This window comes from Sphaerodactylus townsendi, linkage group LG15 (assembly GCF_021028975.2).
Source record: "Sphaerodactylus townsendi isolate TG3544 linkage group LG15, MPM_Stown_v2.3, whole genome shotgun sequence".
Lineage (NCBI taxonomy): Eukaryota > Metazoa > Chordata > Lepidosauria > Squamata > Sphaerodactylidae > Sphaerodactylus > Sphaerodactylus townsendi.
The window spans coordinates 31,166,330-31,193,054 of record NC_059439.1 but is presented as its reverse complement, the minus strand read 5'-3'; the positions used below and the strand labels follow the sequence as shown (position 1 = coordinate 31,193,054).

The 26,725-nt window shown below is 47.2% G+C and overlaps 1 protein-coding gene across 1 annotated transcript; it reads left to right on the top strand.

Moving 5' to 3' along the window:
• The first annotated feature begins 1,121 nt into the window (after positions 1–1,121).
• On the top strand, positions 1,122–24,869 carry BICDL2 (BICD family like cargo adaptor 2). The gene is made up of 9 exons (XM_048517783.1): positions 1,122–1,763; positions 9,207–9,422; positions 12,851–12,967; positions 15,498–15,644; positions 16,399–16,581; positions 18,760–18,933; positions 19,417–19,547; positions 22,805–22,925; positions 24,212–24,869. The coding sequence occupies exons 1-9, from the start codon at positions 1,458–1,460 to the stop codon at positions 24,383–24,385; spliced, it is 1,569 nt and encodes a 522-aa protein (XP_048373740.1). The 5' UTR covers positions 1,122–1,457; the 3' UTR covers positions 24,386–24,869.
• Positions 24,870–26,725: the final 1,856 nt, after the last annotated feature.

Here is a 26,725-nt window from a genome sequence, read left to right as displayed (position 1 = left end):
AGCAATCATGGTGGCGAACCTTATAATTTCCAGAGCTAAAGTTATGGATTCATACTTCTATCAGCCCCTTCCAGCATGGCCAATTGGAGTGCAACATTCACCTGTCACAGCCTACAAGGGCAGAGGCAGGAACTAGATTGGATCTACCTGGATGGTGCCAATTGGCCATGCTGGTAGGGGCTGATGGGAATTGTAGTCCATAACATCTGGAGTGCCAGAGGTTTGCCACCACTGCCCTAGCACATAGCTAGGGGGTAAAGAATAGCCGGGGAAAGCAATAGCAAACTACCCCACCAAAACGGCTTGCCTATAAAATCACTGCTTGCAGTGGTACCCCAGGGTCGGACACGACTGAAGGAGAAACTTTACTTTTTAAAAAAATATATGCTGTTTGAATATTCGAATAATTCAGTGTTTGATGCTTGCTACCTTAGGGACCCTGTTTGGATGGAAAGGCGGCACAAAAATCTTTTAAACAAATAAAATATATGGTACCCTGAGACTCCTCGGTGTGCAAACAACCTTTGTGCAATAAAACATTTCTGCATTTCCCTGCCATGTAGTTCATCCATCTTCCCGAAAGGCTGTGGTTCTATTGCAGCCGTATAACAATTTCCCAGCAGTAAAGCTTGCATATTCAGCTGTGATTACCATGTGGTTTTCAGCTCTGTGAGTATCACAGACATATTTTGAATTTTTAAACAAAATAATCAGAAAAATGCCCCCATTTCCTCTGCCCAAACCCAGGTTGCAAACAACTTTTATTTTAATCAACTTAATAAAGTCTTTCAAAAGCCGTGCACTAAATTCATAATTAAAATGATCGTTAACATTCCATCTGTAATATGGAGCGAATTGCATTGGCCAACCTTTCAGGGCTGTCGTGCTGATTAAATGAACGCAAAAGGAACAGTGTACTGTTGCTATTAATAATGTAGACTAGGAGGCAGGAATCAGTTGGCTGTGTGAGTAAAGGGGAGTGGAAGAACTGAGAAGTTGGAAATTTCCCAGGAGGGAGGGAGGGAGGGAGGGAGGGAATTGGGAGGACAGGTGAGGGCGTGAACGAAGGAGGGGCAGTCAGCGGAGTGCAGCATTCACCTGTCACAGCCTACAAGGGCAGAGGCAGGAACTAGGAGATAAACAGCGGAGAACCCAGGAGTCCTAGACGACCTCTCTTTTCCTGGCTCTTCCGAGTCAAGATTGGATCTACCTGGATGGTGCTGGCGACTTGCTCTCTCTTTTCTGAAGATACCTTGGCCCACAGGGAAGTAGATCCCAGCTGTCCTGGTTACCAGCTCTCTTCCCCCTCTCCTTTAACCCTCTAGGAACCACTGGCCAGCTGTGAACCTAAACACGGTGGCTTCTGGCTTACCCCCCCCATCTAACTCTTTTGAAGCATCTCTCTTCCCCTAATTGGGGCCCCCCTGTCTTCCAGTAGCCCCCCTCCCAGCAATCCCATGGCAACCACCACAGCTTCCTCTGTGTACTCTGAGGAGGAAACCCATCGGACTCCTTTTCCTCTGACCCCACCTGTTCTTGGGGACGAGTTCTACCCCTTTGGGGGCGAACGCCGGCAGTCTTTTGTGGGTGATGTGGTTGTCGGGGATGGGAACCCCGAAGACGCGGATTTGAGCATTCTGCTTCAGAGGAAGGAGCAGGATTTACTGCTGGCGGCTGAACTGGGAAAGATGCTACTGGAACGGAATGAGGAACTGGGTCGGGGCTTTGAGGAGTTGACCAAGGAGCACACGGAGGCCTTGGAGGTGAGAGGTGTAGTGGGTACTGTGGGGTGACAGATGTGTCAGCCGAGGAGTGCCTCTCAGTTGTAGCCTTTGCTCACCATGACCCTGAAGGTCAGGGTGGCCCCTTCAGTCTGTTGTCCTCTCTCAGCTTAGCCTACCTCACAGGATGGTTGTGAAGATGGAACGGGAGAATCTCTGCTACGCAGGATTTCTTGGAAGAAGGGTGGGGTACCAAAAGAGTCAAGGAGAGCTGGCTCACAGCACCTGTTGAAACAGTTTCTGTGCTAATCTTTCCGAGGTACGCCTTCTTTCCAAAGAAACCCTGGCTGGAAGTACTCAGAGTTCTAACCTCCTATCGGAACCCAAGAGATCCGGACTCGCGCATTATGCGTTTCTTGCACAGAAAGTTCTTTTTTAAAAATTTTTAAATAATTTTTATCGTATCATTTGAATATTCCATTTTATATTCATACTCTCCTTCTTTCGTTTTCAAACAATATGTTTTCCCCTTTTTCCCCTCCCCCCTGTATTTTCTTCATAGTTTTCTCAAACAGCAGTAAGTTCATTCTTTGTAATCTCTTCTCCCATATCTCCTCAATGACTCCAGCTTCTTTCATCCAGTCCGCATATATTGTCCATATCTTCAAAATTTTGCTCTGTTTATCTTGCCACAGTTTATTTTTTGTTATTATTTCGAAAATGTCCAATGTCACTTGTTCCCAGATATATTCCAACCATTTCTGGATTGTCCATTTTTTTCTTTTCTTTCCAGCCTAAAGCTATTGTTGCATGTGCTGCTTTGATCCTTATTTTATACATATAGCTATATTTTTAATCTACCCTTCTATCCTCCATTACACCCATGAACATTAAATCATTATTTATCCCAATATTAGTCTTCACCAGTTTCTTGATACATAACATTATGGTTGTCCAAAATTTTTTCACTTCTATACATTCCGTCCATATATGGCTATAATATGCCTCCTGATCTCCGCAGTGCCAGCATTTAGGACTAAGTCCTTTAATCATATATGCTAGTTGTTTTGGTGTTCTATACCAGTGACGGCAAAGCTTTTTGAGACCGAGTGCCCAAATTGCAACCCAAACCCCACTTATTTATCACAAAGTGCCAACCAGGCAATTGAACCTGAATGCTGAGGTTTTAGTTTAGAAAAAAAACAATTGGCTTCCTCTTCCTCTGTCCCATTCACTTGAGCAGGGGGCAGCCTGCTCTAGCATCCAGCAAGTCCCGCGCGCACCACTCTGTGCCTCTGTAGGATCTCTGCCTCCTCTGCGCCCCACCCCCCTCGGGCAGCAGCCACCCGGAGCACAGGCACCAGGCCCGCCAGCCGCGTCCTCCCTGCTCACCATGGTGCATGCACGTCGTGCTCAGTGGCCCAGGCCAGCCTAGATGTGTGTGTGTGTGTGTGTGTGGGGGGTGATTTTCCACCCCCCACATGATGAACTCTGTGTGCATGTGCCCACAGAGAGGGCTCCGAGTCCCACCTCTGGCACCCGTCCCATAGGTTCGCCATCACTGTTCTATACCATTTCAATATCACTTTTCTTGCACAGAAAGTTCTTTCCTGTAGGGACTGTCATGTCTCCTGTTGTGGACTGTGAAGGGTGATGATCCCTCGTGTGTCAAACAGATCTCTGCATAATGCCTGGACTACATGCTGTTTCCCGGGCTGGAGCAAAGTCATGTTGGTGAGGGAGCAAGCTTGTTTTCTGCTGCTCCAGAGACTAAGACCAGGAGTCATGGGTTCAAGGTGAAGGAAAAGAGATTCCACCTAAACATCAGGAAAAAAAAAACTTCCTGACAGTAAGGGCTGCTCAACAGTGGAATGTATTACCTCGGAGTGTGGTGGAGTCTCCCTCTTTGGAGGTTTTTAAAGAGAGTCTGGATGGCCATCTGACAGGAGTGCTTTGATTGTGTGTTCCGGCATGGCAGAGGGTTGGACTCGATGGGCCTTGTGGGTCTCTTCCAACTCTATGATTCTTTGATTCTATTGGGCACAATTCTCAGCTACAAAGAGTGGGGTCTGTTCTACTTTGCCATCCCTATGATGAAAGTTGAAACGGGAAACCAGTTCCATCTTCGGCCCACAAGGACTACATTTCTGTGTGACACTGTAGTCCTTTCCCTCATCTCTGTGGTTCAAACTTAAGACACAAACTTAAGACACAATTAATCTTGTGGCCCATTGTCATAAGAACATTAGAACATAAGAACAAGCCAGCTGGATCAGACCAGAGTCCATCTAGTCCAGCTCTCTGCTACTCGCAGTGGCCCACCAGGTGCCTTTGGGAGTTCACAGGCAGGAGGTGAAAGCAATGGCCTTCTGCGGCTGTTGCTCCCGAGCACCTGGTCTGTTAAGGCATTAAGGCATTTGCAATCTCAGATCAAAGAGGATCAAGATTGGTAGCCATAGATCGACTTCTCCTCCATAAATCTGTCCAAGCCCCTTTGAAAGCTATCCAGGTTAGTGGCCGTCACCACCTCCTGTGGCAGCATATTCCAAACACCAATCACACGTTGCATGAAGAAGTGTTTCCTTTTATTAGTCCTAATTCTTCCCCCCAGCATTTTCAATGGATGCCCCCTGGTTCTAGTATTGTGAGAAAGAGAGAAAAATTTCTCTCTGTCAACATTTTCTACCCCATGCATACTTTTATAGACTTCAAAGGTGTCCACCTTTGCAATTGCAGTGGGATGCAATGAAAGCACTAACAACCACCACCAGACAAACCACTAACAAGCGTGGCAGGGTGTTGGACTTGATGGGCCTTGGAGGTCTCTTCCAACTCTATGGTTCTATGATTTCCATGTTAGAAAATGTGTCAATGTATGAAGGGCTCTGGTCTATTGTGCTGGAACCTGCCAAAGCTTTGTGTGTTTCTCAGAGGAGTACCGACCATCCCTTTCTTTCCTCCCCCACCCCTCCCCGTGAGAAACCTTTTTCCTCGCTCCCCTCTGACATAGCTCCCAAGGCCTTGGCCCAAATGTAGCTGGCAGTGACAACCTATGGGCACGATACCTTGCTAACTGGTTGAACGAGTCTGGCACAGATTCACTGCCGAGGTGTGGTGGAATGGCTACGGAGTGGGTATAATTATGCCTGGGGAAGGAAGAAGAGAGAGTGCCAAAAAGGAACAGAGAAGCACCCGGGCTGAGTCACCCCCCCAAAGAACCTCACCCACCTGCTGTTCTTTTTCCAAGACTCAAATATTTCTCTTGCTTACAGATACTGGGCCCGGTGCCAGAGGGCTTGCAGCTTTGGAGGGGGGCGGGGTGGGATGAATGGATTAGAGCGGGCAACCGACCGAGGAAATCAGAACGTTGAGGAACGGCACCAGAGCGAACCTAAAATGGTTGCCAACCCCGTTTCTTTGCGGTTCTTAATTTGTCCCTGTCTCTGGAGCAGCTGTGCCATCCAGGGTGTGTCCAAGAGGAATGGAATCTAGAGACATTCCCCCCTCTTGGGTGTATAGGTTTCACTGGCCCCAGGGGAAACGCTGCAACACCTTCGCTGCAAAATTCTTGAGCGAGACTGACTTGTTCCGGCAAAAGAGTGTGTGTTTTTGTGTGTGTTTGGGGGGCTTAATCAAAGTTTTGCACTATGAGGAGGAAGAGGAGGAGTTTGGATTTATATCCCCCCTTTCTCTCCTGTGCAGAGACTCAAAGGGGTTTACAATCTCCTTTCTCTTCCCCCCAACAACAAATACCCTGTGAGGTGAGTGGGGCTGAGAGAGCTCCGAAGGACTGTGACTAGCCCAGGGTCACCCAGCTGGCATGTGTTGGAGTGCACAAGCTAATCTGCTTCACCAGATAAGCCTCCACAGATCAAGTGGCAAAGCAGTTCTCTAGATTAGAAAGCAGCTGCTCTTAACCACTACGCCACGCTGGCTCTCAGAAGGTACAAATTGCCTTGCCTTGTCCTGCTGGAGGGAACAGGGTAAGAGCTGTCTAGCCCGGGGGGGGGGGGGGGGGGGGGGCCAGCAACCTTTTGTAATTTGAAGAATCCAACTACGTCAACATTCAAAGCGAGGGATCAACACAGGGCCGGTATGAGCGAGTCCGTTTGCATAGCTGAGAACATACATCATTAGATTACCAGCAATTGACATGTCGATGAATAAGCCACAAAGTTTCTGCAGCCCAAACACTGGCTGCGGAGAGTCATTTATTATGAAGCGGCACACACGAGATCTCACAATATATATGTATATATATATATATATATACGCAGGAACACCCTGTGTGGTTGTTTTAGTGTGTTGGCTAAATAGGTGCATTGGTTCATGCTTGAATTACTGGCAGCTGGGCTCCCCTGTCATTTCCTTTCCTGCAAGTGCATTTTAAAATTTCTATAAAATTGCAGCCTGCCATGCGTTTTGATGGTGGCAAATTGCAGCTGGCTTATGGCGGCTTCGAGGGTTTTTAAGGCAAGAGATGGACAGAAGTGGTTTTCCGGCACCTGCCTCAGCGTCAGATCACTTAATAAAAGGATGTCCATTTCTCGACAAGCCCCAATCTGTCTCCTTTAACCATTCAACCAGGCCTGTATTTCAAATTCACTAGTAATTGCCACTTCTGCGCTGCTTTCTAGAAGATGGAAAGACCAATTGCAGGGTTTTCCTCTGAGGGAAAACTAGCAATGTCCCTTGGGGTGATTTTTTTGCTTGCGTCTCTACAGCACAGCTTGTGCCGTAAGCTGTTCTCCAGGTATCTGAGAACACACAAGAACAAGCCAGCTGGATCAGACCAGAGTCCATCTAGTCCAGCTCTCTGCTACTCGCAGTGGCCCACCAGGTGCCTTTGGGAGCTCACATGCAGGAGGTGAAAGCAATGGCCTTCTGCGGCTGCTGCTGCTCCCGAGCACCTGGTCTGTTAAGGCATTTGCAATCTCAGATCAAAGAGGATCAAGATGGGTAGCCATAAATTGAATTCTCCTCCATCAATCTGTCCAAGCTCCTTTTAAAGCTATCCAGGTGAGTGGCCATCACCACCTCCTGTGGCAGCATATTCCAAACACCAATCACACGTTGCGTGAAGAAGGGTTTCCTTTTATTAGTCCTAATTCTTCCCCCCAGCATTTTCAATGGATGCCCCCTGGTTCTAGTATTGTGAGAAAGAGAGAACAATTTCTCTCTGTCAACATTTTCTATCCCATGCATAATTTTATAGACTTCAATCATATCCCCCCTCAGACGTCTCCTCTCCAAACTAAAGAGTCCCAAATGCTGCAGCCTCTCCTCACAAGGAAGGCGCTCCAGTCCCTCAATCATCCTCGTTGCCCTTCTCTGCACTTTTTCTATCTCTTCAATATCCTTTTTGAGATCTTTTCCTTTGCTGTGACTCAGATCTCTCCCTTGTCACCTTCGTCCTCTTTTCCTGGATCATCCTTGCCTCTTCAGGGTCTCCAAACACCTGAGCGGAATCTCCTCAGCCTTAGCAACCTCCCATTCCGTCTGGCTGCCGGTGAGGTAAAATAAGCAGAATTTTTCCGTTCTTCCACACCTCTGTGGACAATGCTCCATTGAGTTGATCTTACTGCTATGTTTTAGCTTGGCTTTAGTTGACCTGAAAAATAATATTTCAAACAAATCTTCAGCGTTTAAAGCTTTCTGGTATGAGAGGATCCCCTCCCGTTTTCAGTTCGTTTTGGTGAATAATTATTCGTATCCCCACCACATCACCGGATTTCACAGAATGGGAGATCTATGCTAGAACGGTGCTATACAGGCTGAGGTCTCCCAAGTTACCAGACCTCGAGGAGGAAAAGATCCTTTTCCTGTTCTTCCTGCCACCAACAAGAATAGAGCCCATTGGGTGCTCACTCTCTCAATTTGGAAGCATCTGTTTTCCCCTTGTCCCCTTCAAAGTTTCTAATCCCCACCTCAGTATTTTGGTAGCATGTTTAAGCTTAGGCACAGAAACACGCATGAGTTTGTCTTTGAACAGAAATCCTGAGGAGCAGCAGTGGCGTAGTGGTTAAGAGCAGGTGCACTCTAATTTGGAGGAACCGGGTTTGATTCCCCACTCTGCTGCTTGAGCTGTGAAGGCTTATCTGGGGAATTCAGATTAGCCTGTGCGCTCCAGCACACGCCAGCTGGGTAACCTTGGGCTAGTCACAGTTCTTCTGAGCTCTCTCAGCCCCACCCACTTCACAGGGTGCTTGTTGTGAGGGGGGAAGGGAAAGGAGTTTGTAAGCCCCTTTGAGCCTCCTATAGGAGAGAAAGGGGGGATATAAATCCAACTCTTCTTCTTGTTCTTGTTCTTGTTCTTGTTCTTGTTCTTGTTCTTGTTCTTGTTCTTGTTCTTGTTCTTGTTCTTGTTCTTGTTCTTCTTCTTCTTCTTCTTCTCCTTCTCCTTCTCCTTCTCCTTCTCCTTCTCCTTCTCCTTCTCCTTCTCCTTCTCCTTCTCCTTCTCCTTCTCCTTCTTTGAACAGAAATCCTGAGCTATGTAGTTGCGTTTAATGAGCAGCATCTCAGCAAAATAAAAATAGGATTGGAATAAACCCACCCTTCCCAACCTTTCACCAAATTCCTTATAATAGGCCACCCAAATTTCAGAGTTCCTTCACTGTTCAATCCCCAAATTTATTTTATTTGTTTGTCGTTGCCTTTTACTGTTATTCCATGGTGGTCTCCCATCTAAGTACTAACTAGAAATGCCCTTGCTGAGATTCTTAGATCTGATGAGATCAGGCTAGTCTGAGCCATCCAGATCAGGGTGGGTGCGTGCGTGTGTGTGTTTGTGTGTACACAAAGTGCATCAAGGAATACCAGCATTGCTATGCATAGGCAGGCAGAGGTAAACCACCTCTGCCTGTCTCTGGCCTTCAGAGCCCTATGAGGTTGCTATAGTTCAGCTGTGATTTGATTGGCACTTTATACAAACACACGGTTTAGCACTGCATCTGAGCATAAGCAAAGCACAAACCCCAAAGTTTAGCATCAAACAAAGGAAATGTCCTTTCCCTTCCTCGCCCCACAACAGACACCTTGTGAGGTAGGTGGGGCTGAGAGATTTCTGAGAAAACTGTGACCAGCCCAAGGTCACCCAGCAGGAAACACATCTGGTTCACCAGATAAGCCTCTGACACACAGGAGGGGGAGTGGGGAATCAAACCCAGTTCTCCAGATTAGAATGAAGGCGGCGCTGAGGCCCGGAGGCAGCAGCACGCTCTAAGGCATAGGTGTCAAACTCTCGGCCCTCCAGATGTTATGGACTACAGTTCCCATCACCCCCTGCCAGCATGATGCTGCCAGGGGTTGATGGGAACTGTAGTCCGTAACATCTGGAGGGCCGCGAGTTTGACACCTGTGCTCTAAGGTCACCTAATAAGATGAGGGAAGGTTCAAACCAGAGACTTCCAGGCGCATGGCCTCTTAAACAATGACATGACTGCAGCTTATGTTGTCCTCACCATTTTCTCCCTGTGGCCTCCCCAGCGTCTGGAACAAGAGAAGCACGAACTCCGCCGCCGTCTTGAATCGGGCCAGGCTGAGTTCGAAACTCGTGTGACGGAACTGGAGACTGACTTGGCAGCCGCCCGGGCCCAGCTGGGACAACAGCGTCTGGAGCAGCGGGACACCAACCGCGAGAGCTCGCAGGCCGTCCTGGATATGTCAGAACAGAACCAGCGCCTGGTGGAGCAGCTCAGCCAGGTGAGGTTTGGTCATTCAGCAAGGAAGGTGCCCAGGAAGGCTCATACTGCTAATACAGTGAGCATAAAATTCAACAGGTGAATTTTTTATGTAGCCCCACCGTTTCCATGTTGGGAAATGCTGCACCTGTTGACTTGCTACCTGTCACATGATAAAAAGTTAAGAAGAAAAAGAGTTTGGATTCATATTATTTATTTATTTATTAAACTCATATACCCCCTTTCTCCCCTGCAAGGAGACTCAAAGAGGCTTGCAATCTCCTTTCCCTTCCCCCCACCCACAACAAGCACCCTGTGAGGTGGGTGGGGCTGAGAGAGCGCTGAAGAACTGTGACTAGCCCAAGATCACCCAGCAGGAATGTGTTGGAGTGCACAAGCTAATCTAGTTCACCAGATAAGCCTCCACAGCTCAAGTGACAGAGCAGGGGAATCAAACCCGGGTCTCCAGATTAGAGTGCACCTGCTCTTAACCGCTACACCACGCTGGCTCTTAAGAACCCTGCCAGGATAACAGAACAGCTTGGTTCAAACAGCACCCACAACAAATATTGTGGCAGCAAATACAATAGAGAGGAGACTTTGCTTGAAAACATCCACTCCGGTTGTCCCCACATTACTTGGGTGAGGGCAGAGATTTTGGACCCTCAACTAGATGGCCTGGGCTCGCCCGATCTGATCAGATCTTGGAAACGAGGCAAGATTGGTCCTGGCTTGTATACGGAGGGGCGATCACCAAGGAAATACACAGAAACAATCAATGGTGAACCAACTCTGAACTTCTCTTTCCTTGAAAACTGTGTGGTGGGGTGGAGGAGAGGGGTTCCTCCCAGTGGTGGGATCCAAAAATTTTAATAACAGGTTCCAATGGTGGTGGGATTCAAACAGTGGCGCCGCCGCACACACGCACCTCCAGTCCCTATTGGGCAGGGAGCTTGCTTCAGTAACCCCTTCTCGGCACTCAGAAAAAAATTAGTAACCACTTCTAGAGAAGTGGCGAGAACCGGTTGGATCCCACCTCTGGTTCCTCCATAAATTCACCGTGACTTGATGGCGTGTTCCTCCAGAGATTTAGGTCTTGCCTTTTCGTTCTGTTTCCTCCTTCCTCCTTGTCCACAAACCGAAAAAAAAAACCCCAAATACTTTGAGAGCGACACCCTCCCAAGCCTATTGACATCAGCGGTCTTACAAGGGTGTAGCTCTGCTTAGAACTTGGCATTTGCATGCAGAAGAAACCAGACCAAGGAAGCCGAGAGATGCAAATGTGCTTAATGCTCCTCCTGTATTTCTGCAACCTGCTGCTCATAGTCCTCCGCTATTGAATCACAAAAGGCGTGCCCCGCGAAAGGTTTCTGTGTAGAACAAGGGAGCCATTGGAGGGAAACGGGGCTCCTGGTGAGGTCACCCGGTTGTGTTGTTACAGCACCTGGCCGGCTGGTTTCCAGGTATGTGGGAAATGAACAGCAAGGAGGAACCGATAACGAGGTCAGGTGAATGAGACAAGCCTTCCGATCCTCGCTGCTGTTGAAAAGCAATGCATAATCATTCTCCCTTTCACTGTGGCAGCGCTCTGACCCTGGAGCCAATGCATTAGTGCCTTGGCTTCCTGGAACCAGCTTTAATAGGATGTGAAAGAGTTCCCCCTGTTAAACAAATTATTAGGGTGTTCTAGGAAATGGAATGGCACGCGGCCAGCGTTCTGCCACTCGCGGCTCTTGCAATGCCGTGGAATTTCTTTACTTGTAAAGCTCGAGTTTCTGGCTCTTGGGGGTGGAGGCAAAATGTGGCACACCGGTCAAAGATGGACGAGCTATTTGTAACCATAATAAGGCTTATGTAGCCATTTCAGTGTTCAAATGGCTTCAGGCGCACATTGGTCTGAATCCTTGTGTGGTGTAGTGGCTAAGAGCAGGTGGATTCTAATCTGGAGAGCCGGGTTTGATTCCCCACTCCTCCACCTGAGTGGCAGAGGCTTATCTGGTGAACCAGATGGGTTTCCGCACTCCGACATTCCTGCTGGGTGACCTTGGGCTAGTCACAGTTCTCTCAGACCTCTCTCAGCCCCACCTGCCTCACAAGGGGTCTGTTGTGGGGAAAGGAAGGGAAAGGAACTTGTAAGCCACCTTGAGTCTCCTTATAGGAGAGAAAGGTGGGGTATAAATCCAAACTCCTCCTCCTCTTCTTCTTCTTTCACTCTGCTAAACAAATATGGAAGACTTCTGGTTGTGGTGGGTTTCCAGGCTGTGTGGCCGTGGTCTGGTGGATCTTGTTCCTAACGTTTCACCTGCATCTGTGGCTGCTACCGTGTTTCCCTGAATATAAGACAGTGTCTTATATTAATTTTTGCTCCCAAAGATGTGCTATGTCTTATTTTCAGGGGATGTCTTATTTTTCCTGTGTTCTGTTCGACGGGCATGCTTCCAAACAAAAACTTTGCCATGTCTTAGTTTCGGGGGATGCCTACGCAGTGGCGTAGGAGGTTAAGAGCTCGTGTATCTAATCTGGAGGAACCGGGTTTGATTCCCAGCTCTGCCGCCTGAGCTGTGGAGGCTTATCTGGGGAATTCATAGTAGCCTGTAAACTCCCTCACATTCCAGCTGGGTGACCTTTGGGTGAGTCACAGCTTCTCGGAGTTTCCTCTCAGCCCCACCTCAACTTCTCCACAGGGCAGGTGTTGTTTGTTGTGAGGGGGGAAGGGCAAGGAGATTGTAAGCCCCTTTGAGTCTCCTACAGGAGAGAAAGGGGGGATATAAATCCAAACTCTTCTTCTTCTTCTTCTTCTTATATTTCGCACTTTAGCAAAACCTCTACTATGTGTAGGGATGGGTGGAGGAAGGGAAAGTGAGGATGATGTGTGAGTCTGAATTGTGTGCATCGAGGAATGCTGCTGTAAATTTCGTTGTGTGTGCACAATGACAATAAAAATGTTTATGCTTATGCTTATGCTTATGTCTTATTTTTCGGGGATGAATTATATGAGGGGAAACAGGGTATCTTCAGAGGTATATCACAGAGAGAAGTTGGTTACACACTGTGTCAAGAAAGGGGCTCTGCAATTGCGTAAAGAAAGGGACTCCGCAAATGTTTTTCTCTACTGTATTGTCACTTTGTAGCTCCTCTCCCCAACTTGCTGGGGTTTTTTTTCTGTCTCAGTAATAAAGTCAAAACACTCTTTCCATGCTTTGAGGCACTCTCTTTGTCACAGATTCCAGGGCTGGCATTCAGTCATTCAGAAGAAGTTTAGGGGTTAGGTTATTACAGCTTTTCGAGCTGGGCTCAGGAACTACACCCCATCAGTTGTCAGCATGGCCAATTGGCCATGCTGGTAGGGGCTGATGGGAATTGTAGTTCCTGAACATCTGGAGAGCCGCAGGTTCCCTACCTCTGGGTTAGGCTAATGCCAAAATCTAATGTCTGTTCACTGCCCTCAAGGTCTCCCAACTGGAGCAGCATCTGCGGGAAGAACTGAGCCTGCTGCGAGGGGAGAACCGGACCTTGTCCCTCAGCAGTGCCGAACACGCCGCCAGAACACAAAGCCTGCAAGCTGAGGTAAGAGACAAGATTCCTCGATAAGAGATGCTGAGACAGGTGTAGACACCAGGCCATGGCATTTCCCCTTCTTCCCCATAGAGGGCGCTTTGCAGTTTGTTATGTAATAAGTCAGTATAGTGAGCTAAACCCCAGGACAGTGGTGGCGAACCTATGGCACGGGTGCCAGAGGTGGCACTCAGAGCCCTCCCTGTGGGCACGCGCAAACAGAGTGCCCCCCCCCACACACACACAACTAGGCTGGCCTGGGCCGCTGGGCTCGATTATTAGCATTAAACCTAAGACCTAGTTTTGGGGAAGCAGTGTAGGTGACCCTGTTAAGTGCTGTTAAGCCCCACTGATTTTCATGCGAAGAACTAAAGCACGATCCTTTACTTGGGAGTAAGTTTGGTTGCTGGCAATGGGGCTTGCTTCTGAGTAAACCCTCCCAGGGTCGTGATTCATCCGTTGGAAGAGTTGCACGGTTGCTTCAAAGCCAAGCCACTGACTACCACCAAGCTTACTCCTGAGTAACGCACGTCTCGGAGCCAACCGGTTTTTCTAAACTAAAACCTCAGTATTCAGGTGGAATTATGGCAGCATATCTTCGTCTGCTGACTAATCCCACCCAGAGGAGAGCCTTGGCTACTGCAAGATGTAATGTGCTGCCATCAGCTCTGCTGGAGGGAAGATTTAAGAATATGGAACGTTCTAAAAGAGTTTGTTCATGGGATATGACTACGGTTGAAACACTTGACCATTCTTTCTTTCTATGCCCTAAATACAATAAGATACGCATGAAATACATGAATTCCATTTTCTTGCAATGTTCTCAGTGGCATGAGTGTTATAAGATACCCAATCTTCTGAACAGCTCTGATGTGCTCTTTTGTGAAACTGTTGCAAATTTTATACTGGAAATTAGTAATTTTAACTGTATTTCTTAACCTTGTTTTGTTTTAAAATTCTGTCCTGTTTTATATGCCAATAAAGGCGTGTGTGTGTGTTGTTGCAGTATTCAGGTTAAATTGCCGTGTTGGCACTTTGAGATATATAAGTGGGTTTTGGGTTGCAATTTGGGCACTCGGTCTCGAAAAGGTTCGCTATCACTGCCCCAGGACTTAATGTTTGAAGAAAATGGTACCAGATTTACCAGTGCCAGATTTACCTATAGAATCATTGAATCGTAGAGTTGGAAGAGACCCCAAGGGCCATCAAGTCCAACCCCCTGCAATGCAGGAAAACACAATCAAAGCACTCCGGACAGATGGCCACCCAGCCTCTCTTTAAAAACCTCCAAAGAAGCCTAAACTGAAACTGTTATCTGGTCGAAAAGCCCCTGCCAGCCGTGTAAGCTCCCAAACAGATTAGAATTGTCAGTGTATAGAGTTGGAAGGGACCATACAGGCCATCTAGTCCCACCCCCTGCTCAGTGCAGGATCAGCCCCTAGAACACAGATGTCAAACTCGCAGCCCTCCAGATGTTATGGACTACAGTTCCCATCCTCCCCTGCCAGAATGATGCTGGCAGGGGATGATGGGAACTGTATTCCATAACATCTGGAGGGCCGCGAGTTTGACACTTGTGCCCTAGAACATCCCACACAAAAGTTTGTCCAGCCTCTCCTTAAAGACTTCCAGTAAGGGGGAGCTCACCACCTCACGAGGCAGCTGATCCAACTGTTGCACAACTCTCACTGTGAAGTTTTCCCCCTAATCTCTTATCTGCGGCTGCTGAGGTTTGCAAAGTGGATGTCTCCAATGCCAGACAGTACAGAGGTCAGAGGATGTGTGGCTGTGTGTGTGTGTGTGTGGGTATAGGTGTGAGTTACCACCGGAAGGCCCGTTTTTAATTGCATCCTGTTGTTACACCTATTGTGTGTTCAAACCCAGTTCATACATGGGACAGAGGGAGAAGGTCATAGCCCATAGCCCATAACTGCTTGCCAGTTCCAGAATATTTTCTGAACAGCTCCAGAATTGTACGCTGCACCCATATCTCCCCCAAGCCAACTAGCTATTAGGCTGTTCCAGATGCCAAATAGCTGCCTATTTAATTTATTGTTTTATTTTTACTGGGAATAGGGAAGGGTTGTTTGAAGTTTTTCCCTCAGGCAGCAAAATGACCTGCTGGCCACCTTATCAGCCTCAAGACACAAATCTTCTAAGAGGCTGGTTCTGGTGGGTTTTCCGGGCTGTGTGGCCGTGGTCTGGTGGATCTTGTTCCTAATGTTTTGCCTGCATCTGTGGCTGGCATCGTCAGAGGTGTATCACAGAGGGACACAGTGTATAACAGACCTCTCTCTGTGATACACCTCTGAAGATGCCAGCCACAGATGCAGGCGAAACGTTAGGAACAAGATCCACCAGACCACGGCCACACAGCCCGGAAAACCCACCACAACCAGCTGAATTCAGCCGTGAAAGCCTTCGACAATACTTCTAAGAGGCATTAGTTCTTAATTATGACTAGGTAATGGGGGAGATGGGACCGAACTCTGGCTTGAAGGGGGCCGTGACCACTTCTGTTTTCTTGCCACCCCTTCCCCAGAATCTTCTGTTACAGGAGTGGAAGCAAGATTTGGAGAAGCAGACCCGTCAGCTCCGGGAGGAGAATGAATCCGTCCAGGCCCTGGTGGACACCTTGCACGATAACCTCCTCCTGTTGCGCAGAGAGAGTCACGAGAAGGAGCTACGGGTAAATTTCTCTCATGGCAAATCCGAAACATGGCACCGCACCAAGAATATGTTACTGTACCAGGTTAGAGGGCGTGAGAGTCCCAAGGGACTCAGGAGTTGAGGTGGGATTGGGAGGGTAACTGTTACCATGACAACAGCCAAGATGGTGGCGTGTGGGCATCTATAGAGGTCCAGTTTCCAAGAATGAGGAAGAAGATGGATTCCATAAGGTTGTTCAGCCTCACGGAGGAAATCTCTCCCCCACTCCAGCTCCCGCCATGGATCTGATTTTCCCTTCCCACCCCTCCTTTCTATTCCTTCTGAGAACCAGTGCGGTGTGGTGGTTAAGAGCAGGTGGATTCTAATCTGGAGAACCGGGTTTGATTCCCCACTCCTCCACCTGAGTGGCAGAGGCTTATCCAGTGAACCAGATGTGTTTCCCCTGGGTGATCTTGGGCTAGTCCAGAGGTAGGGAACCTGCGGCTCTCCAGAAGTTCAGGAACTACAATTCCCATCAGCCTCTGTCAGCATGGCCAATTGGCCATGCTGGTAGGGGCTGATGGGAATTGTAGTTCCTGAACATCTGGAGAGCCACAGGTTCCCTACCCCTGGGCTAGTCACAGTTCTTTGGAACTCTCTCAGCCCCACCTGCGTCACAAGGTGTCTGTTGAAGGGAGAGGAAGGGAAAGGAGGTTGTAAGCCCCTTTGAGTCTCCTTACAGGAGAGAAAGGTGGGGTATAAATCCAAACACGCCTTCTTCTTCTCCTCACCAGATGCAGCTGCTCGAAGCTGAAACAGAGGAGCTACGGGCCTCCAACCGCCATCTTCACCTTCAGGTCAAGGAGATGAAGGAAGAGATTCGGCTTCATGATGCAGATACCTCAGTCACTTCCATCCAGTCGGAAATTGGAAGCAGTTTGGAGGATGCTCCGGGAGCACCTGGACAGACCCCAAAGGTACGGGCGAAGAACAGAGAGCTTATGGTCTAGGGGGCTGTGTGGTTTCTGGGCTGTCTGGCCGTGTTCCAGCAGCATTCTCTCCTGACGTTTCGCCTGCATCTGTGGCTGGCATCTTCAGAGCATCTAATGGTAGGAATGGAAAGCAAGTGGAGTATATATACTGTGAGGTGAAAAGGTGAGGCCATCTGAATAGAGTAGCCTGGCATGTGAGTCACAGAGAAGTCTGTAGCATGGGAGTAACAATGAAGATAGCAAGGTCAATAGGTGGATGGTTCTGAATAGAAGTATCCTGGTCTTTGTTCCCTTTGATTGCTATAGTCTATAGTTGTCCTGTGTTTGTGTGGAGCTGATCAGTCACTGTCTTGATTCGAGAGTTTTTCAACACTGGCAGCCAAATTCGGTTCATTTCCATGGTTTCTTCCTTCCTGTTGAAGTTGTCCATGTGCTTGTGAATTTCAATGGCTTCTCTGTGTAGTCTGACGTAGTGGTTGTCAGAGTGGTCCAGAATTTCTGTGTTTTCAAATAATATTCTGTGTCCAGGTTGGTTTATTAAGTGTTCTGCTATTGCTGATTTTTCAGCAATAAAGCTTATGGTTTACCTGTTGATGTGATGTGTATCTTTTGTCACTAATGAAAGTTTGAGTCTGTCTTTCAAGATGGGAAATGTAGAATACAAAGTCCACTTTGGGGACCCTGGTGGAATTATTGGGAGGGAAAGAATAAATAATTTGGAATCCCCCCCCCCCCAAAAAAAACCCCTCATCTTTTTTTGTCCATTGGAGAAACCAGACCAAGTAAGCTGATAAACGCAAATGTGTTTTATGCATGGCTCCCCAGACATGCAGAAATTAAAAAAAAAGAAAAGTCCATGAACAGACTGATGTCAGAGCCGAAAAATACTAAGGATAGTTGATAATTGTTTAAAGGAAGAGAAGAGGTTGGGTAAACTGACTTGGTTAACAGCTAAGAACTTATATGTATTGTCGAAGGCTTTCACGGCCGGAATCACTGGGGTGCTGTGTGGTTTCCGGGCTGTATGGCCGTGTTCTAGCAGCATTCTCTCCTGACATTTCACCTGCATCTGTGGCTGGCATCTTCAGAGGATCTGAAGATGCCAGCCACAGATGCAGGCGAGACATCAGAAGAGAATGCTGCTAGAACACGGCCATACAGCCCGGAAACCACACAGCACCCCACTAAGAACTTATAGTTCTTTATGAAAGGGAGATTTTGAATGGGGAAAGTTTCCTAATTGATCATCTCTTCCCAGACCCTGATTCTTTGCAGGTCCAAGACTTGTTCTGATAATACTGAAATCCACAGCCAAAGGTCTAACAGTGGAATGGAGCCACCTGTAGGCAAGGGTGGGGTTTCTGAACACTTGGAGATCATTTCTGGTGTATGTTTGGAATAGATGAGCGTGTTTAGAGTCCAGTAGCCAACAACAGTTCCAGGATGTAAGCTTTTGAGAGTCATCAGATACCTGAAGACCCTAAGCATGCGCAAAATGTTAATTTGAAATTGTAGCTTTGGAACCCAGAGAGGTCCCACCCCTGAGTCAGATGCATCTTAGTGCCACAAATGCCGGTTCCGGTAGACAAGCAGTGCAAGCAATCTTTCGTGAGCTCCTCCACATTTTAAGATAAGTTTTAAATTTTTAACAATCATAATACGAGCTTGACTCTAAAGAGAATATTAATGATGAGTGGCTGTGATTTGCGGCACAAATGGACGTCCTGAACGAAGAGGGCGGTGTCTCCTACGGCTTTTTCAGCAGATAAGCCTCATTAGTTTATATTCTCCCTTACTGGAACCTCTACCAACTATCTAAAGCTGATAACTTACAGTGTTGAGAGAAAACAAAATGCCGAATAAAAAGCGGAGTCGGTCTTCGCCTGGTATTCATGAGCAAAAACCTCCCAAGCAGACCAAAATAGACTTGTATTTACAAGGTCAGTCGGAGGTAGAAGCCTTGCTTAACAACCTTGAACTGTCTAATAGGTTTATGCCCTTGGAGGATTTAAGTTTCGAACTAGTGCCACAAATCTCTCACCAGCCAGTATGTGCATGTTTGATTGTGTGTGCCTGTATTGCAGGGGGTTGGGCTTGATGGCCCTCGGGGTCTCTTCCAACTCTATGATTCTATGATTCTTCTATGTGTTTGCTTCCCCTTAGTTGATGGTCAACGGCACAAGCAAGGCCAGCCCTGCGGCTGCAGCTCCAAAGAATCCCGCACGGAGATCAGAGGAGGAGGAGGCTGAATACGCCAAGCGAGTCTTAGCCCTGAGTTATCAGGGACAAGACATACTGAAGCAGAAGGAGATAGAGATCATGAAACTCCAGGATCAGGTAGGGAGACACTGTTCCTCCCCATAATAGGGCCCTGTGTTGAAGGATCATTTGCAGTGGCATATCTAGGCAAACTGGAGCCCTGGGCAAAACCTGAGTTCGATGCCCCCCCCCCATGGGCGGAGTAGCCCAGCTGCGGCACTCACCCTTCCTAGACAGCCCCAGCAGCCCAAGTTCACAGGAGGCAGAGCTTCCCTGTCCTCCTGCTCTGCCTCTGGTGGCTTGTGGGCGGGGTGGCTTAGCCAGAGTGGGCGGGGCTTAGAAATCAGGCGCCCCCACGTGACTAAACATTTCTGCGCCTTGGGCAACTACCCACTTTGCCCAATGGGCCGTACGCCACTGATCATTTGGAGGATTTTTTGGTTGTTGTGGTGGGTTTTCCAGGCTGTGTGGCCGTGGTCCTAACGTTTAGCCTGCATCTGTGGTCTGGCATCTTTCGCTTGCTTTCTTGTTTGTCTTAGGGTTCTACGTTTTTCTTCTCAGGTCACTCTGCAGTACGTAGAACTGAACAGTTTAAAGTCGGAGATAGAGAACCAGAGGCGTCTGTATCAAGAGAGCAAGCGGGACGAGGCCTTGAAGTTAGCCATATTGGATCGGGATGAGGCAATAATAAAGTAAGCATTCTCCAGAAACTCTGCTTATTTATTTGTAAACCTCCCCCACCCCCCTGCAAACACAAATATTAGCTGAGGCAAACGACATACCTAGCACAAGTCATCTTGATCCTTAATATATAGCCTATACACTTGCAAAACCTTTTATTTCTTACTTATTTTTAAAACATTTATATCATGCCTTTTTTTCTTGATTCAAGGTGGCTTACAATAATAGTTAAAATATCCCCAGCTATACCAAAGATAAAATAGCTGGACTGTCCCGTTTGCTTAATAGATGAAGCTCCGGAAAGAGTTGACAGCCATGAAAAACCGCTGACGGGGAGAGCGGGCCGTGTTTACATTGGTGCTCACTTTTGAGGGCTTCGTGTTGGTTGCCCGTCCTTCCTCTTTCCAAGCTATCTGCCTTGGGAAGCTGAAAAGAGAACAGAGAATCAGGTGTGGCTTCCTGGTTGAAAAATTTCCCCACCTCTGCCCTAGAACCCCCATGGTTCTGAGCCTTCAACTTCTCTCCTTCACCTCCTAACAGCCCTTTCCTGCACCAAGAGACCACTGGAGCCAATCTCAGCTACCATAACATAACATAAGCATTTATTGTCATTGTGCACGCACAACGAAAATTTACAGCAGCATTCCTTGATGCACACAATTCCAGACTCATACCCCATCCTCACTTTCCCCTTCCTCCACCCATCACCCATCCTCACTTTCCCCTTCCTCCACCCCATCCTCACTTTCCCCTTCCTCCACCCATCCCTACACAGCCCCAAACACATCAACACGAAGCCGCGGAGTTCAGCATCGCCACAGCTCTAGAGTAGAAGCTGTCTCTAAGCCTCTTTGTCCTAGTTTTGATAGACCTGTATCATCTGCCGGATGGTAACAGTTCAAAAAAAAAGAAGTGTGCTGGATGAGAGTGGTCTCTCAGAATATTTTGGGCTTTCTTTAGGCTTCGGGAATTATACAGTTCTTCCAAGGAGGGGAGAGGGCAGCCGATAATCCTCTGTGCAGTAATGATCACCCTTTGGAGCGCCTTCCTATCCGCCACTGTGCAACTGGAGAACCATACACAGATGCAGTAGGTTAAGACACTCTCTATAGCACAGCGGTAAAAGGACACCAGGAGTTTTCCATTCAGTTGTTGTTTCCTTAACAGTCTAAGATAGTATAGTCTTTGCTGGGCCTTCTTAACCACCGCGGCAGTCTGTATGCCCCAGGTCAAGTCCTCTTTAATCATAACGCCCAGAAATTTAAAACTAGCCACCATGTTTCCTTAGGAGAGCTAGCGTGGTGTAGTGGATTCTCATCTGGAGAACCGCATTTGGTTCCCCACTCCTCTACCTGAGTGTCAGAGGCTTATCTGGTGAACCAGATATGTTTCTGCACTCCTACTTTCCTGCTGGGTGACCTTGGGCTAGTCACAGTTCTCTCAGAACTCTCTCAGCGCCACCGGCCTCGCAAGGTCTCTGTTGTGGGGAGAGGAAGGAGCTTGTAAGCCATCTTGAGCCTCCTTACAGGAGAGAAAGGTGGGGGATAAATTCAAATTCTTCTTCTTGCGGTGTTTTTCCTTCTCCGCGGTGGCTACGCCCATCCTTTCGTCAGCCTCATTCAGTCGAAGAAAAGGACTTCAAAGTTATCTCAATTAAATCCCTGTTGCCTGAGAGACTGCCCTGTTTATTTCCATGTGTTAATGAGTAACACAAAAGGGAAGGGAATTAGCTCAAATGATCTTAATCAGTTGCTAGCTTGCAGGCGTTTCTTTTCTCTGTGACTTTAAATTTGGGCTTTCCAAGCTTTCTGGCTCTAGGGAACTTTGTTCGAGAGGGAGTCGCCCGCTGAGGAGCTGCTGCTTGTTTGGCTCAGAGAATCTGGGAAGCATTTTTGGGACACAAATTAATTTTCTATCGAACACTGGCCAAGTTGCTGGCCTCCAGATGAGCAAAACGTAGGCCTTTCCTAGAGGAAAGTTCTGCAGCTGCTTGGTTTTGGGAGTAGTCAATGACCGGCAAGAATTGAGGAAAACTGCAAATATTTCTGTCTGTCTGTCCATCCGTCCGTCCGTCTATCTACCTGTCTACATGTCTGTCTATCTACCTACCTATCTATCTGTCTACCTACCTGTCTGTCTACCTGTCTACCTACCTACCTACCTGTTTGTCTGTCTACCTACCTGTTTGTCTGTCTACCTACCTGTCTACCTACCTGTCTACCTACCTGTCTACCTACCTACCTGTCTGTCTGCCTGCCTGCCTGCCTGCCTGCCTGCCTGCCTGCCTGCCTGCCTGCCTGCCTGTCTGTCTGTCTGTCTGTCTGTCTGTCTGTCTGTCTGTCTGTCTGTCTGTCTATCTATCTATCTATCTATCTATTATTTAGATTTATTTTCATAACACAGAAAATAGGTATAATCTATTCCACATAAAGATCCTCCATCACAGAATGGAGCATGCCAGACCTTCTTTATTGTAGAACGATCTGCCCGGGTTCTAGGGCCTACCTAACCCTTCTCCCCACCCCCAACCCCATCCATTTGAAAGTTTGAAAGCAAAAATACATTTTGCATTAATGCCCTTGTACCATGTTCAACAGTGCACAAAATAATGGTTTTGACAAAGGCAGAACGTAAAAATGAATGATAATTCTCGTATTCTCTAGGAACTATATTCTAGTGTGGAAGCATACAACTTTCTCAACTGCAGCGCCTCAAATGACTGAACTATCATGTTTATGTGAAACAGAGGCCCCTTCCACACATGCAGAATAATGCACTTTCAATCCACTTTCACAATTGTTTGCAAGTAGATCTCCTTCCGCACATGAAGAATAATACACTTTCAATCCACTCTCACAATTGTTTGCAAGTGGATTTTGCTATTCTGCACAGTAAAATCCAACTGCAAAATGCATTGAAAGTGGATTGAAAGTGCATTATTCTGCATGTGCGGAAGGGGCCTTTGCTACTTCGCACAGTAAAATCCAGCTGCAAAGTGCATTGAAAGTGGATTGACAGTGCATTTTTCTGCATGTGCGGAAGGGGTCAGAGTATAGCCAGATTAATCAGCAAAACAAAACAACAGTTTAGCAGTGTCTTAAAGACTAGCAGCATAGATAGACTGTCTGGCACCCTATGAAATCCACATTTTTTTCTCATAGCAGGGTGACACCTTCTGGACAGGACAGGAACTGCGTGCAAATTCACATCAGTCTTGTGCTCGTAATATTTATTTTCCTACCTTTGTCTTTTTCTGCTGCCCCATCAGGAAAGGCGAGATGGAGCTGGAGCTGGCAAAAGTCTCTCTGGAACGGGATTCCATGAGCCAGCAACTATTGCGTGTCATACGGCAAAAGATGGCTCTTTCCCAAGAGCTGGAAGCTTGGCAGGTGAGGAACGGACAGGATTTCCTGAGGTTTAGCCCAGGACCTAGAAACACAACTTTCAGCTTGTGTGCTGGGAACAGGATGCCCCAGGAAACCTTTAATAGTAACCAATGCCAAACATCAAAACCCCAAATTACCACTAAAACAGTTTTGGCACCAGTGTGGTGCTTAATACATTCCAGATTTACATAGCAACACGATTGAAATAAGCATGAGAATCTTTGGTTCCTTTCCTGCATTCACAATTTGTTCCAAGTTCACTTGGTGGATTCCTTCCAATTCTGAAGGAAAGCCTCCTGAAGAGGCAAAGACAGCTGTGGAGGGATAAGAAAGAAAAGAGAGTTTGCTAAGGTGGAGGCTGGAAGGGGACTCTGCGTGTTCCCGAACAAATAGTTGAGAACAAGGAAGCAGTAGGGTCAATTGGGATAGGAAAAGGTCGCTGGTATTGAATGTGGCAAAAGAAAACAAGGGAAGAAACGGTTCCACGAGGCAGGAAGAATAGGAATAGGGTGGAATACAAGGGAAGGGGAGTGAGGGGAGGGAGTGAGGGGTGGCATACAAGGGAGGGGAGGGAGGGAGGGGTGGCATGCAAGGGAAGGGAGGGAGGGGTGGCAGAATACAAGGAAGAATACAAGGAAGAAATACAAGGGAGACAATCATAGAATCATAGAGTTGGAAGAGACCCCAAGGGCCATTAAGTCCAACTCACTCTGCAATGCAGGGAAAGGAAGAATACAAGGGAGATAATCATAGAATCATAGAGTTGGAAGAGACCCCAAGGGCCATCGGTCCAACCCACCTCAATGCAGGAACACATAGTTAAAGCAGTCCTGACAGATGGCCATCCAGCCTCTCTTCAAAAACCTTTAAAGGAGACTCTACCACACTCCTAAGTAGTGCATTCCACTGTCAAACAGCCCTGACAGTCAGGAAGTTTTTCCTGATATTAAGGTGGAATCATCTCTTTTCCTTCACCTTGAACCCATGACTTTTGGTCCTGGTCTCTGGAGCAGCAGAAAACAAGCTTGCTCCCTCAGCAACATGACATCCCTTCAAATATCTAAACATGGCTATCATGCCACCTCTTAACCTTCTCTTCACCAAACTAAACATACTCAGCTCCCTAAGTCTCTCCTCATAGGGCATGGACTCCAGACCTTTTACCATTTTGGTTGCCCTCCTCTGGACCCGTTCCAGCTTGTCAATATCCTTCTTGGAGTTGTTTCCCAGAACTCCTGAGGTCCATTGCCTAGTCCGTGCTTACATTTCCCTTTCTTTCCGGTACCCAGGATGATATCCAATACATCATCCACCAGCAACTGCTCCAGAAGCAGCAGGAATGGACCCATCCCATCTCTCAATCGCCTAAGAGCCCAACGCAAGGCAAAAACCCTCCTTTCTTTCAACGGGGCGCCAGCATCCCCAACGGCACCGGCTTCTTCTCGCTCTTCCGGAAAAGTTGAAGGGTCTGGAGATGATGGGAAGTTCTGGAGAAGGCTGGAGAAAATATAAAACGCCAGTCACGGATGAAGGAGAAGGCTGAATCTAGACAGTGGCTGCCCATGAGAAAAGACTGCTGTGAAAACGGCTCTAGTGCCTGTGAGCCTCCTGCAATTCTAGGCTAAAGAATGTGTTTTCTTCCTCCAGTTCAGTCATAAGACCATTGGTATCCTTTCTCCAACTGTGAGACTGACAGTTCCGTTTTGGTCTAATGGGTCATGACATTGTACTCACAGAAGTTGGTCCTTATTTACCAAGTAACTGATGTCTAGATACATACTTCATATTTTACTGGGATCCGTGAGGAGATTTTAGCCATAACAGTGGAACAGCCAATCCTGCTAGGAGATATAAGAACATAAGAACTAGCCTGCTGGATCAGACCAGAGTCCATCTAGTCCAGCACTCTGCTACTCACAGTGGCCCACCAGGTGCCTTTGGGAGCTCACGTGCAAGAGGAGAAAGCAATGGCCTTCTGCTGTTGCTGCTCCTGAGCACCTGGTCTGCTAAGGCATTTGCAATCTGAGATCAAGGAGGATCAAGATTGGTAGCCATAGATCGACTTCTCCTCCATAAATCTGTCCAAGCCTTTTTTAAAGCTATCCAGGTTAGTGGCCATCACCACCTCCCATGCCACTCTATGTTTGGTAGGATATTCTCGTTCGAAGCTGTATCCAGGTGGTAGATAAGCGGTAACATAAACAGCCATGCCCAAAGAGATGTCATCAATTGACCATATGATGGACCAAATGAAACTCAAGAGAGTTCCCTTTCTTGATTGGCTGGCAGAATGATCTTCTCTAGAAAATAGTGAGTAATGGCAGGTGCTCTGGATTACTGATAAAACCTTGAACCACGAGGAACGGGAGTGTAGAAATGTTACTTCTGGTACCCTACACCAGTTGGCCAGTCTGTATTCCAACAAATGGTCGGCCAGTCAGAAGCACAACACCACAGGGGTGCTGTGTGGTTTCCGGGCTGTATGGCTGTGTTCTAGCAGCATTCTCTCCTGACGTTTCGCCTGCATCTGTGGCTGGCATCTTCAGAGGATCCTCTGAAGATGCTATCTGATAGCAGGCGAAACGTCAGGAGGGAATGCTGCTAGAACACGGCCATACAGCCCGGAAACCACACAGCACCCCAGTGATTCCGGCCGTGAAAGCCTTCGACAATACACAACACCACCGTTTTCTAGAATAATCTACAGGCATAACCCTGTCAGATCTGTGGCCTCCATGGCTTGGTTTGTTTGCCCATTGGGGGCCTGACTCTTTAGACACTGACACTTTTACTCTCTTGTAGACTAAACTCTCTGACATTAGTAAGTTTAACAACATTTTCCCTCCACAGTGAGGGGGCGGGGGGGAGAGAAATTATACCTGACTTCTCAGAAGTCTAAACTATCCATCTTGGAGAATAGTGGTTACCACACTGTGGGATAATCCACTTGGATGTTCCAAGTTCTGTTAGCACTTTAAATCCCTGCATTGCATTTTTGGCTGCTTCCTTGAATGTAGAACGCCAAAAAAAAAATCAGCCTGCAACTGCACACTTGAATAGGGGGATGGAGAATAAACAAAAGGCCCTGATCACTTGTCTTCTTTTAAGACTGGGATTGTTGAAACATTCAGGGGATTTCAATCTTTCTTTGCTACTCATTTTTTTTTTTTTAAATATGAGTCATGTAAGGGGTGTCTTTTAAAATGTGCATATATTTATTCAAATGAGAAACTGTAATTTCTCTCCTCTGTAACAGCAGGTGACAGAGGTGTGCCAGGCATATCACATAACTACCAGCAGGGCTTTGTTCTGTTCCGCCCTTCTGCACTCTATTGCACTAGCATAAAAAAATACACAAAGCAGATGCTATTTTGCCCTTGTGATATTTTTCCAGCTACTTAAGAAGCAGATAATATTTTTTTAAAAAATTACAATTAAATATCGAGGCTGATGGGATGAACCAAAATAGAGATTTATTTATCTATAATGAAGAAAATAGAGTATTTTGTTATATATTTTGTTAATATGTGTCGAATAACGTTCTGTTTATTAAAAAGATGTATAGTTTTAAACATCACACTTTTCTTTGTTGTTGAGAAGAGGGCTGGGGTCTTAGAAGAAGACTCAAAGGGGCTTACAAATTCCTTTCCCTTCCCCCCTGTGAGGTAGGCCTTAAGACCGGGTGCCACCAATACGGTTAGTCTGTTATTATTGGAATTGATGCTGCATATTGAACTTTAAACGTTTTTAGATGTTTTAAAGTAATTCACTGGTTTTTATTGTATTGTGAACCGCGTAGAGCC

Excerpts from the sequence above, each read along its gene's own strand:
- BICDL2 (XM_048517783.1), top strand. The coding sequence starts at position 1,458 with ATGGCAACCACCACAGCTTCCTCTGTGTACTCTGAGGAGGAAACCCAT. Across the intron at positions 16,582-18,759 it reads CACCTGGACAGACCCCAAAG|TTGATGGTCAACGGCACAAG; the intron begins GTACGGGCGAAG and ends GCTTCCCCTTAG. Across the intron at positions 22,926-24,211 it reads AAGAGCTGGAAGCTTGGCAG|GATGATATCCAATACATCAT; the intron begins GTGAGGAACGGA and ends TCCGGTACCCAG.